Below are 13,588 nucleotides of genomic sequence, written 5' to 3'. Positions count from 1 at the left end.
TACATTTTCAGATTTTAGCAATTTTGTTGTTTTTGTCATTTTTATTTTTATTTCCAATTTTCTAGTTCTATATAGTATTTAGTAGTTTTAGTTTACATAGTTTTAGTTATTTTAGTACTTCCTATGCTATGTTTAGTCGTAATTACTGTAATTGACAACCTTATTGGTCACACTTTATATTAGGTGGCCTTAACTACTATGTACTTACATTAAAAAAATAAATACAATGTACTTATTGTGGTCATAATGTATTGCAAAACACTTTTGCCACTATTGAGGTAGGATACGGGTAAGGTTAGGGACAGGTTTGGTGGTATGGGTAGGTTTAAGGTTGGGTTAAGGTGTAAGGGATGGGTCAACAGTGTAATTATAAATATGTAATTACAGAACTTAATTACAGATGTAATTACATATAGATATTTAAAAATATAAGTACAATGTAAAAACATGTATGTACACAGTAAGTGCATTGTACCAAATTATTAATTTAAATGTAAGTACATAGTAGTTAAGGCCACCTAATATAAAGTGGGACCGTAATATACTGTTCACAATCATGGACTCAGAAAACTATTATTTCTATGGAAACGCTCATAATGAAGAAATCCATTTAGGCCCTCATGAAAATGAGAAATGTTGCCTCGGCAACTAGCTGAAATAAAAAAAAAAAAGTTTCTGTTTTTATTTACTTATTTTTATTTTATTTCCGTTCATGTTCATTTTGTTTCAAGTAAGGAACATGGTTTTAATTTTAGTTCCAGTTAACATTAATAATCCTGGTCAACAGATTTTATGTCTTTATGTCACAGAAAACCAGGATATATGGTAGAATTAAAATGGACAACGCTATCATAAAACCATAAAAATCTAGCAATATCTACTGTAAAAACATACCACTTCCGTTTGTGGCTGTCTATGTGTTGAAGTGACGTACATAGTTAGAACCTCTACAACTACATATTTGTAGCATTTTATTTATATAATGCCATTTATATTGTTATTCAATATTTTATCAATAACTGGCCTAAAGTACCTCCAAAAAAATAACACTTTTGTCATTGTACCTTTAAGAAAAAATATGATTATGTAAATTACTTGTTATGACTGGCAAACTTTTGCATGTGAAATAAGTACTGTAAATGTCAGAGTGGACTTAAGTGTTTAAAAAATATTCTGTTAATAATTAAACAGGATAGTTCACCCAAAAATGAAAATTCTGTCATTATTTACTCACCCTCATGTTGTTCCAAACCTGTATGACCTGATGTGATTCCAGGTGGAGTGGAAGCCTGAGCCTGAGCCGAACAAGCACTGTTCACAGATGTTGGTGAAACATGCTCTCACTGTGTTCGGACGCCACTGGCCTCTTCTTGATTTGGATGTCCTGGCCAGACAGGTAATGACTGGACCGTCAGGTAGAGGGCGTGAGTGAGCCGTGCAGACTGAGAGAAACGCCTGGAGACTGACTGTGATTAGCAGAATGGAAAACAAGTCATGAATGATATTGCACACAACAGCGTGTCTAGATCTCTGTGTTCTAAGGGTTATTCTCTGTATTTTAAGCAGTTAGTCGAGTGCATACAGAGCATGCTTTTATGTAAATTAAACATGTGTAATGTGTGTGTGTGTGTGTGAGTGAGAGAGAGAGAGAGAGTTGGATGCCGTAGGGTGTGTCAGATTTACAAATGAGATGCTTTTTTTGTACAGTTAAGTATGACTGCACTAAATACAGATTATTTGCCTCAGGAATCACATGTTATGGGTAAATTATTTAGATTCTGTGCTGAAAAAAAAAATTTTTTAGCTTTAATGAATTTGCAAAAAAATGTCACTTTTAGATGAATTTTCAATCTAATTTATAATTAAAATGTATTAATTTATTATTTATTTAATTATATGTATTATTTTATTTTATATACAGTCATGACCAAAAATATCAGCACCCTTGGTAAATATGATCAAAGAAGGCTGCGAAAATTAATCTGCATTGTTAATCCTTTTGATCTTTTATTCAAAAAATTCACAAAAATCTAACCTTTCATTGGATAATAAGAATTTAAAATGGGGGGAAATATCATTATGAAATAAATGTTTTTCTAAAATACACGTTGGACACAATTATTGGCACCCATAGAAATAGTAAAAATATCTCTGAAGTATTGAAGTAAGAACACCATAACAGGTAGATTTACAGACACTGCAAAGGAGAAGGTGTCAAGCCACACAGGGTAAATTCAGTCATTTGACACCAGATTTCTAACTAAATTATTCTTAAAGGGCTAGTTCACCCATCAAACATTGTCAAAACAACACTGGACCCAATTGACTTTAATTGTATGGACAAAAATGTTCAAGAGTGAGTAAATGATGACAGGATTGTAATTTGAGTGTACTGTCCCTTTAAGGTGTTTTTATGTTTTGTTTTGTCTTGTGAATTGGAACAAGTTTGCATTACCAGTTCTGCCCTGAGGGACCCAGATGTTCAGAGACAGTCTTCACTGCCCACAACATCAGTAGCGAGAAGATTGAGCTGCATGCACCTCTTTCTGTAGTCGGTGGCTTTCAGAACACCTGTGCAGGTAAAGTCAGCAGCAGTGCTCTGTTAATACACTCCCTTATTTTAGACCCTAGCTGTGCCTGAAAACATCTAAACAGACAGGTGTACTCACCGTCCCAGCCTGGGTGAGGAACGGGCTTCTCTAATCTGCCAGGTGGAGCGGCGAAGGGGATTCCCTTGAACACGTCCATATAGCGGAAGAGTCCAACACTGTGACTCTTTCCCTGCACCATCCCTCCCTCGGTGTACACAGCTCCCAACTGCAATACGTTCACAGTTCAGTATTGGTAGAAACTGCATTACAGCCGATTTAGCATTTTAGCCATTTTCTGCCAAATTTTACAAAATGCTTTTCGCTGTCTCCACTGCTTTTTTGTAAAAAAAATAATTAAGATGGGAGAAAAATTAGATGGGAGGAAAAATGATATTTTAATGCAGTTACATTCTCTTTTACATGAAAAACTTTATATTAACTCAAAAAGAACTCAAAAGTTTTGTGAACAAATGCAAAGTTTCTCAGAAGAATGCAAAATTATTAAAATATAATTTTCCCTTCCATTTCATAATTTTTCCCCATTATCATCTCTTTAGGGGCCCTTTGTTAAAAGTTAAAATAGATATAATTTTAGGTGATGTATTATATTACTAAATACATTTTTAATAATAATTTCATTATTAAACTATACTACTACATAAACATAATGAACTGTTAAACACACTGAACACTTACAGAAGCTGCATTTGCTGTGCCCAGGATGAAGGCAACAGAGATGAAAACTCCCAGCATCGCCATCATCATCATCAGACAGTTGCTGCAAGTGTGGCATTGACTTCTGCTGCTTTTATAAACAGGCCAAATCCTATCTCTCTTAGACGGCGTGCCAAAACCGTATCTTAAAAGTACACAGTCCTTGTATTAACTGGACAACATATGTGCAGTTGTGTTAAACTCTCATGGACAATTTGTGTGGTGTTCATTTGAAGTTTTTTGTAATCTTAACGACACACATTTTTCAGAGACACCAGAGAGATATTTATGAATGGTAAAAAAAATTGTGCCATTTTAAAGAAAATCAATTCATTATCTGCCAAAATGACTAGTTGTCGCACTTACATTCATGGTCAAAAATATCGGCACCCTTGGTAAATATGAAAAACTGCCTGGAAGAGGACGTGTGTCTATATTGTCCTAATGTACGGTGAGAAGGAGAGTTTGAGTGGCTAAAGACTCTCCAAGGACCACAGCTGGAGAATTGCAGAAAATAGTTGAGTCTCGGGGTCAGAAAACCTTTAAAAAAAATTGTCAAACAGCACCTACATCACCACATGTTGTCGGGAGGGTTTCAAGAAAAATTTTCCAAGCTCATCCAAAAACAAACTCCAGCATATTCAGTTATCAGACACGACTGGAACTTGGGACTAGCTTCTATGGTCAGATGAAACTAAAAAATGAGCTTTTTAGCAGCAAACACTCAAGATGGGTTTGGTGAACACAGGTATAAAGAGTGCCCCATGTGGACAATGAAATATACTGCTGTATATTTGATGTTGTGGGCCTATATTTCTGCTGGAGGTCCTGGACATCTTGTTTAGACACATGGCATCATGGATTCTATCAAATACCAACAGATAAAAGAATCAATAAGTGACTGACTCTGTTAGAAATCTTATAATGGGCCATGTTTGGATCTTCTAACCGTACAATAATCCAAACACAAACCTCAAAAACAACACAAAAATGGGTCACTGAGCACAAAACCAAGCTTCTGCTGGCCATTCCAGTCCTCTGACCTGAACCCTGTAGAAAATGAGTGGTGAACTGAAGAGAAGAAGCACCAACATGGAGCTGGGAATCTAAAGGGTCTGGAGTGATTCTGGATGAAGGAATGGTCTCTGATTTCTTGTCAGGTGTCTCTAACCTCATCAGGCATTATAGGAGAAAATTTAGAGCTGTTAAACTGGAGTTTTTTTTTTTAAGGTTTTCTGACCCCGAGACTCAACTATTTTCTGCAATTCTCCAGCTGTGGTCCTTGGAGAGTCTTTAGCCACTCAAACTCTCCTTCTCACCGTACATTAGGACGATATAGACACACGTCCTCTTCCAGGCAGTTTTTCATATTTACCAAGGGTGCCGATATTTTTGACCATGAATGTAAGTGCGACAACTAGTCATTTTGGCAGATAATGAATTGATTTTCTTTAAAATGGCACAATTTTTTTACCATTCATAAATATCTCTCTGGTGTCTCTGAAAAATGTGTGTCGTTAAGATTACAAAAAACTTCAAATGAACACCACACAAATTGTCCATGAGAGTTTAACACAACTGCACATATGTTGTCCAGTTAATACAAGGACTGTGTACTTTTAAGATACGGTTTTGGCACGCCGTCTAAGAGAGATAGGATTTGGCCTGTTTATAAAAGCAGCAGAAGTCATTGCCACACTTGCAGCAACTGTCTGATGATGATGATGGCGATGCTGGGAGTTTTCATCTCTGTTGCCTTCATCCTGGGCACAGCAAATGCAGCTTCTGTAAGTGTTCAGTGTGTTTAACAGTTCATTATGTTTATGTAGTAGTATAGTTTAATAATGAAATTATTATTAAAAATGTATTTAGTAATATAATACATCACCTAAAATTATATCTATTTTAACTTTTAACACAGGGCCCCTAAAGAGATGATAATGGGGAAAAATTATGAAATGGAAGGGAAAATTATATTTTAATAATTTTGCATTCTTCTGAGAAACTTTGCATTTGTTCACAAAACTTTTGAGTTCTTTTTGAGTGAATATAAAGTTTTTCATGTAAAAGAGAATGTAACCGCATTAAAATATCATTTTTCCTCCCATCTAATTTTTCTCCCATCTTAATTATTTTTTTTTACAAAAAAGCAGTGGAGACAGCTTAAAGCATTTTGTAAAATTTGGCAGAAAATGGCTAAAATGCTAAATTGGCTGTAATGCATTTTCTACCAATATTGAACTGTGAACGTATTGCAGTTGGGAGCTGTGAACACAGAGGGAGGGATGGTACAGGGAAAGAGTCACAGTGTTGGACTCTTCCGCTATATGGACGTGTTCAAGGGAATCCCCTTCGCCGCTCCACCTGGCAGATTAGCGAAGCCCGTTCCTCACCCAGGCTGGGACGGTGAGTACACCTGTCTGTTTAAATGTTTTCAGGCACAGCTGGGGTCTAAAATAAGGGAGTGTATTGACGGTGCACTGCTGCTGACTTTACCTGCACAGGTGTTCTGAAAGCCAACGACTACAGAAAGAGGTGCATGCAGCTCAATCTTCTCGCTACTGATGTTGTGGGCAGTGAAGACTGTCTCTACCTGAATATCTGGGTCCTCAGGGCAGAACTGGTAATGCAAACATGTTCCAATTCACAAGACAAAACAAAACAAAAAAACACATTAAAGGGACAGTACACTCAAAAATTACAATCTTGTCATCATTTTCTCACTCTTGAACATTTTTGCCCATACAATTAAAGTCAGTTGGGTCCAGTGTTGTTTTGACAATGTTTGATGGGTGAACTAGCCCTTTAAGAATAATTTAGTTAGAAATCTGGTGTCAAATGACTGAATTTACCCTGTGTGGCTTGACACCTTCTCCTTTGCAGTGTCTACCAATCTGCCTGTTATGGTGTTCATCTATGGTGGTGGCTTCCTGCTTGGTGCTGGTCAGGGTGCAAACTTCTTGGACAACTACCTGTACGACGGACAGGAGATCGCAGACAGAGGAAATGTCATCGTGGTGACATTCAACTATCGTGTCGGTTCCCTGGGTTTCCTCAGCAGCGGAGATGCTGACGCACCTGGTAAGAAATTGTGTAAAAGATTTCATTTGAATAAGAGTCATACAAATATTGCAAATAAATTAATTAATTAACTCCTGTGTACTGTTTTTTCTTCATCACATAGACATGTGAAAAAAATTAAAAGACAAGCATTTTCACTAGTTGTCTCAGACATACAGTAGACCACTAACAGCACAAGTTGACATCAAAAAAAAAAAAAAAAAGATGGGAGGAACACTTATTTTTCAGTGATTTGCTTTTTCTTGCAAAATGTTTGTCAAAGGTTGTGTGATGAAATAATATTAGGTCAGAGGAAAAACTGTATTTCAGTGTTTTTGTGTGCTTTTGTGAGCAAACGCAATTTCCAGGAGGAACACAGTACTATAGCAAAAAAAAGTGAAAGCATTTAAAGTGGACATATTCCACGCACTTTCTGCCAATTTCATGTTAATCTTGAGTACCTACAGAGTAGTACTGCATCCTTCATGTCTCCAAAGAGTCTTTAATTTTGATCAGATTTATAAAAGACAGGTACAGCTGAAAACAGTTGAGCTTCTGGAGGCGTGCCGTGGGCGGAGCTAAAGAGTCACGAGCATGCAAAGCTTTAGCATAGCGAAAATAATTTAGGGGAGAAAATGGATTTAATGGGTTCCTAATTAAACGAATTACGATTACTCTGTGGAGTTTAATTGTGAACAAAGTTAAGTTTATATTTATTCTCAGGGTCTAACAAACACGTGGAAAGTACTTCCCCATTAATGGTAAATAAATATTGTGGTAATATCTTTGGCCATATCACCTAGCCTTATACATGATTAAAGACCAGATAACTCTGAATGAATGTTCTATTAACGTTACTGGAAAAATGTTTTCTAATAATTTCGAGAGAACCTTGCCAGAATGTTCCTTGTTAGCTGGATAGAAGCTCCATTCAAAGTTTTGGACCCCGCTGTATTCATGTATGTATATATGGATTGATAGATTGTATTATTTAAATGATGACCCGAGCATGTCCTGTTCGACAGGAAACTATGGCCTGTGGGATCAGCACGCCGCTATCTCCTGGGTACACAGAAACATCAGGAATTTTGGTGGCAATCCAGACAACATCACCATCTTTGGGGAGTCAGCAGGAGGAGCCAGCGTCAACTTCCAGGTGCTGTATTAAAAAAAAATAGTCTTTAATGTTTTCACTCTAAATCTGATGGCAACAGGTTTGCATAAGTGTGTAATATATTAGTATGAAAACCAGGAGAGGTTCTCAGTAATATAGTTTCTAATTTCTGTGTGTGTGTCCTGCACAGATTCTTTCCCCTAAAAACAAGGGCCTGATCCGCAGAGCTATCTCACAGAGTGGTGTTGCTCTCTGTCCCTGGGCTGTCAACAGAAATCCACGACAGTATGCTGAGGAGGTGAGCTTCATTTTTACTGATTATAAAACAGAATTGGTACATTGCGTACAGTACAAGCATTTAATATAAAGTGGTCACAAAATCCTATGGGGTTTGTTTACTCTCATTCTCAGCCTTTTGCAAAATACTTTAGTGTACATTGCTAGTGTTGACTTAGTTAAGTCATGTGTTCTGTTTCACATACAGACTGACATTTCAATGTTTTTGGTCAAGTTAATAGTTGATGTATAGATATCACAATTTGGTTTATGTCTACAATAATTACAAATACAATCATTTCTTTAAAACTGCATGGGTTAATTACTTTTTGTGCACATTTAGATCGCAAAAAAGGTAGGATGTCCTACTGATAGCGGGATGGTGGCTTGTCTGAGGAGGACAGATCCAAAGACTGTAACTCTTGCTGGGAATGTGAAACTCAGTACATCTGCTTCTCGTAAGAAAATTCATTGTGCATTTTTAGCCCTTAAATAAAAAGCGTAATTAAAATTAATTTACTCATCCTCATGTTCCAAACCTGCATGACTAGTCACTCTTTTCCATGCAATTACAAGGAACGGGGAAGCCAGTATTTTCGGTGAATAAGTCAAGTGAAAAAGGGTTTGAAAATGTTTTGAGTGAACTCTTTCTTTAAAACCATAGTAAATGCAATGCAAAGAGAAATATCAAATCTGACCATCTTTTCCAGAACCCATTGTACACAATCTGGCTCTGTCCCCGGTCATCGATGGTGATTTTCTCCCCGACGAGCCTGAAACACTTTTTGGGAATGCTGCTGACATTGATTACATCGCTGGCGTCAATGACATGGACGGCCACATCTTTGCCACCCTTGACATCTCATCTATCAACAACGCACTGGTGTCCACCCCTGTGTAAGTGTGCTACATTAAAGAGTCAACTTTTAAGGAATAAATGAAATTCTAAAGTATAAAAAACAATATGAAAACACCTGTGAAGTAATTTCATGGGGCCTTTAATGGTCCAAACGTAAAACAACAACAACAACATGATTTCCAAAAACTGCTATTGATTTCTAACAGGGCGGATGTCAGGGCTCTCTCGATTGCTCTGTCTGAATCTAGAGGAGTAGATGCTGGTATCGCAACTTATGAGGAGTACACAGTCAAATGGGGTAGTAAACCTAGTGATTCGGACATTAAGAAAACAGTTGTGGACATGGAGACGGACTACATCTTCCTGGTTCCAACCCAAGCGGCCCTGTACCTCCACTCTGACCATGCCAAGTAAGTTGATCTCATCTTATTTACTGACCTCTAAAATGAAACTGAACAGTATAAACCTTAAAAACAACCTTTTCTTCCCCATTAGATCTGGAAGAACCTACTCGTATCTGTTCACTGAGCCCTCTCGCATGCCTGTCTTCCCACTCTGGATGGGTGCCGATCACGCTGATGACCTTCAGTATGTGTTTGGGAAGCCTCTCAGCACTCCTCTGGGCTACTTTCCTCGCCATCGTGACGTCGCCAGATACATGATTTCCTACTGGACCAATTTTGCTCAAACTGGGTATATAAACATTACAATGTTTTATAATACTACAGTGTTAAAATACTTCACCTTGTTCCACTAAAATGTGTAGAAACAAATATATACAGTGGGGCAAAAAAGTATTTAGTCAGCCACCAATTGTGCAAGTTCTCCCACTTAAAAAGATGAGAGAGGCCTGTAATTTTCATCATAGGTATACCTCAACTATGAGAGACAAAATGAGAAAAAAAAAAAAATCCAGAAAATCACATTGTAGGATTTTTAAAGAATTTATTTGCAAATTATGGTGGAAAATAAGTATTTGGTCAATAACAAAATTTCATCTCAATACTTTGTTATATACACTTTGTTGGCAATGACAGAGGTCAAATGTTTTCTGTAAGTCTTCACAAGGTTTTCACACACTGTTGCTGGTATTTTGGCCCATTCCTCCATGCAGATCTCCTCTAGAGCAGTAATGTTTTGGGGCTGTCGCTGGGCAACACGGACTTTCAACTCCCTCCAAAGATTTTCGATGGGGTTGAGATCTGGAGACTGGCTAGGCCACTCCAGGACCTTGAAATGCTTCTTACGAAACCTCTCCTTCGTTGCCCGGGCGGTGTGTTTGGGATCATTGTCATGCTGAAAGACCCAGCCACGTTTCATCTTCAGTGCCCTTGCTGATGGAAGGAGGTTTTCACTCAAAATCTCACGATACATTGCCCCATTCATTCTTTCGTTTACACGGATCAGTCGTCCTGGTCCCTTTGCAGAAAAACAGCCCCAAAGCATGATGTTTCCACCCCCATGCTTCACAGTAGGTATGGTGTTCTTTGGATGTAACTCAGCATTCTTTCTCCTCCAAACACGACAAGTTGAGTTTTTACCAAAAAGTTCTATTTTAGTTTCATCTGACCATATGACATTCTCCCAATCCTCTTCTGGATCATCCAAATGCTCTCTAGCAAACTTCAGACGGGCCGGACATGTACTGGCTTAAGCAGAGGGACACGTCTGGCACTGCAGGATTTGAGTCCCTGGCGGCGCAGTGTGTTACTGATGGTAGCCTTTGTTACTTTGGTCCCAGCTCTCTGCAGGTCATTCACTAGGTCCCCCCGTGTGGTTCTGGGATTTTTGCTCACAGTTCTTGTGATCATTTTGACTCCACGGGTGAGATCTTCGTGGAGCCCCAGATTGAGGGAGATTATCAGTGGTCTTGTATGTCTTCCATTTTCTAATAATTGCTCCCACAGTTGATTTCTTCACACCAAGCTGCTTACCTATTGCAGATTCAGTCTTCCCAGCCTGGTGCAGGTCTACAATTTTGTTTCTGGTGTCTTCCTTTGACAGCTCTTTGGTCTTGGCCATGGTGGAGTTTGGAGTTGGACTGTTTGAGGTTGTGGACAGGTGTCTTTTATACTGATAACGAGTTCAAACAGATGCCATTAATACAGGTAACGAGTGGAGGACAGAGGAGCCTCTTAAAGAAGAAGTTACAGGTCTGTGAGAGCCAGAAATCTTGCTTGTTTGTAGGTGACCAAATACTTATTTTACAGAGGAATTTACCAATTAATTCTTTAAAAATCCTACAATGTGATTTTCTGGATTTTTTTTTCTCATTTTGTCTCTCATAGTTGAGTTATACCTATGATGAAAATTACAGGCCTCTCTCATCTTTTTAAGTGGGAGAACTTGCACAATTGGTGGCTGACTAAATACTTTTTTGCCCCACTGTAGAGAGAGAACTATGGTACTAGGTCTGTCTATTTTTGTGCAATCCCATATGGTGCCAGTCAGTTATTTTAATATCGAGATACTATTATAGTTGTTGTTTTTTAATTTTATTAATTATTTTAATTATATTTTTTTTATTTAATTAAATTTTTATTTAGTTTCAGTTAAAGATTTAGTAATTTTGTTGTGCAATTTTGTTATATAGTTTTTGTTCATTTTTATTTTAGTTTTTGTTTTAGTTATTTTAGTACATCAAGTTAAACTAAATGAAAATTCTGTGACAACTAGATGAAATATAATATAAATATGTTTTTTTGTATATATATTTTATTATATTTGAGTTAAGGGAATAGTTCACCCAAAAATGAAACTACACTGTAAAAACTACACTGTTTTTTTACCAGCTTCAGCAGATTTTTGAGTTTGCTCAATTTATTTGTGTGGGAGATTCACAAATTTTTGTTGTATAAACTTAAAATGACAAGTTGAGAAAACTCAAAAATCTGCTGAAGCTGGTTGCCTTAAAATTTTAAGTTGGCTCAACTTTTTTTTTTTTTACAGTGTACTCGCACTCAGGCGATTCAAAATGTAGATGAGTTTTTTATTTTATCAGAACAGATTTGGAGAAATTTAGCATTACATCAATGTTCTGATGAAGAAACAAACTCATCTACATCCTGGATGGCCAGAGTAAATTTTCAGCAATTTTTATTTTTATTTTTGGGTGAACTATTCCTTTAACATTAATTTGATTTCAAGTAACGGCAATAATTTTACTTTTAATTAACTATAATAACCCTGGTGCCACTTGTGGTGCATGATGATGGCTGTATGTCATTTCTAACTTCCCTCATTGTCTGTCGTCTTTCTTTCTTCCTCACAGTGACCCTAACAAAGGTGAGTCCAGTGTTCCTGTAAACTGGCCTGAGTTTGCCAGCAGTGGCCATAAGTACCTGGATATCAACAACAAGATGAACAGAGACAGTGTGAAGCAGATGTTGAGAACGCGTTTGGTTTACTACTGGACTACCGTCTTTGCCAGCTTCCCTGGTGTCCAGAAGAACTGAGCACTACCAAATCAACTAGAAATCATGTAGCCATTCTAGCAGTGAATATGATTCTAAGATTCATGCAATAAACAAAATATTTGATGCTCAAAACAAGCTGTCCTGTTTTCTGTATTAACTTGGCATTACCCCAAAAAGGTGAGAGCATGTTTCCTGAAAATAACATTTTCTTATCAGTTAGCATAATTTCTATGAGTCTTTTAAGCTCAGATAACTCCACTACATTAATACAGCTATACAGTGATATTGTGGATAAATGTGGAGACACATAAGCTAACCCAAAACAATACAAGTGGCCCTGAACCAAATCCTCCTGGAGCTATCGGTCCCCTTCAAGACTGAATTTAGTCAGGCCCTCACAGGACTCACAAAACATGGACACAGAATAAATATATATACACAAGGACAGCAAACCTGGGCTGATATTGAACATCTGAAGTAGATAATGGAGCTGTAAACCCTAAAAAAAAAAAAAGATAAATGCATACTGTATGTGTTGGTGGACACATGAGGGCTGCCGACTCGCACAATTGACACGTTTCTCATGCTCTCAAGCAACACATTATTACAGTTAAAACTGTAATAATAGGATATTGGCGAAACAGATTTGGTAAAGGCTGCAGTTCACATGTGTTTGCACTCTGGAAAGCGTCAAAAGATTTTATTTGCAACGTGGTTTCGTAGCGCCGAGTAATACCAAAGTCTCTTTAAGACTCTTTGGTAATGCAGCCAATCACAGACATATGTTGATTCCTTGAACACCTGTGATTGGCCATTGCGTTCACTCACCTCTAAACGCCAGATTTTTTTCCTGCATGCTCGCGAATCCTCTCACTGTAAAACTCTCGATGTAAATAAGAAGTTTATTGAATATACAGGAACTTATGAAATCGGGGACTTGTACCATGATGGTAGTTGGACAAATTCAGTTACAGGATTAGTTTTGAGTTGACAAAACCAAACCACTCAAATCTGGCTTTGTTGGTACCGTGATGCTGATCATCAGCTTAATTTGTCAACCCAGGCTAGGCTTTGATCCTGAGTGGAGTGTGTGCACATGAATGTGTGACATCAGTGGCGAACAGCCAATCACATGCCTCTCAACACAGAGCAAGTGTGATTCACTTCTCGCGAGAGACCCAGCGAGATTCAAAACACTTTTACTGAAGGTTAAGAGATTGAAGAATATGAGGAATTTAAACGCATTTACACTGATGAAAGTACTTGTCCGTGGAAGAGGGCAAATAAAAGAAGTGCTCTTGCTCTATCAGTGCAGTCACAATGAAACTTGTGAAGTTAGTTTATATTGTTGATAATAGCGATACAGACTTTTACATGTAAGGTCACATAGTCTTTTTAAAGCACTATCTATTGATTCTACAGCTTATTTATATCAGATATGATCTGTATATATTCTTTTAAAATAAATGTTTTTGCATTATTGTAAGGTTTAGGGTTGGGGTAGGTGTAGATGTTAATAAAACACAATCTAATAGGTAGAAAATTTAATTTATTGTTA

The 13,588-nt window shown here is 37.4% G+C and overlaps 1 protein-coding gene, 1 long non-coding RNA gene and 1 pseudogene across 2 annotated transcripts in view; 2 read left to right on the top strand and 1 right to left on the bottom strand.

Moving 5' to 3' along the window:
• LOC131528620 (cholesterol 7-desaturase nvd-like) overlaps window positions 1-1,432 on the top strand; it is a 14,224-nt gene extending 12,792 nt beyond the window's left edge. The window contains exon 3 of the mRNA XM_058757915.1: window positions 1,277-1,432. Within this exon, the coding sequence (XP_058613898.1) occupies window positions 1,277-1,432 (156 nt within the window). The remainder of the gene's footprint in view (window positions 1-1,276) is intronic.
• On the bottom strand, window positions 1,337-7,480 carry LOC131528626 (uncharacterized). Its single transcript, XR_009267901.1, has 3 exons — window positions 7,369-7,480; window positions 6,278-6,383; window positions 1,337-1,466 (listed from the first exon to the last, which is right to left on the bottom strand). It is a non-coding gene; the product is annotated as an uncharacterized LOC131528626 (long non-coding RNA).
• On the top strand, window positions 5,024-13,588 carry LOC131528621 (bile salt-activated lipase-like; annotated as a pseudogene).

Source organism: Onychostoma macrolepis, chromosome 21 (assembly GCF_012432095.1).
Source record: "Onychostoma macrolepis isolate SWU-2019 chromosome 21, ASM1243209v1, whole genome shotgun sequence".
Taxonomy (NCBI): domain Eukaryota; kingdom Metazoa; phylum Chordata; class Actinopteri; order Cypriniformes; family Cyprinidae; genus Onychostoma; species Onychostoma macrolepis.
Note: the sequence above shows the minus strand (reverse complement) of the source record. Positions and strands in the feature narration are given on the sequence as shown.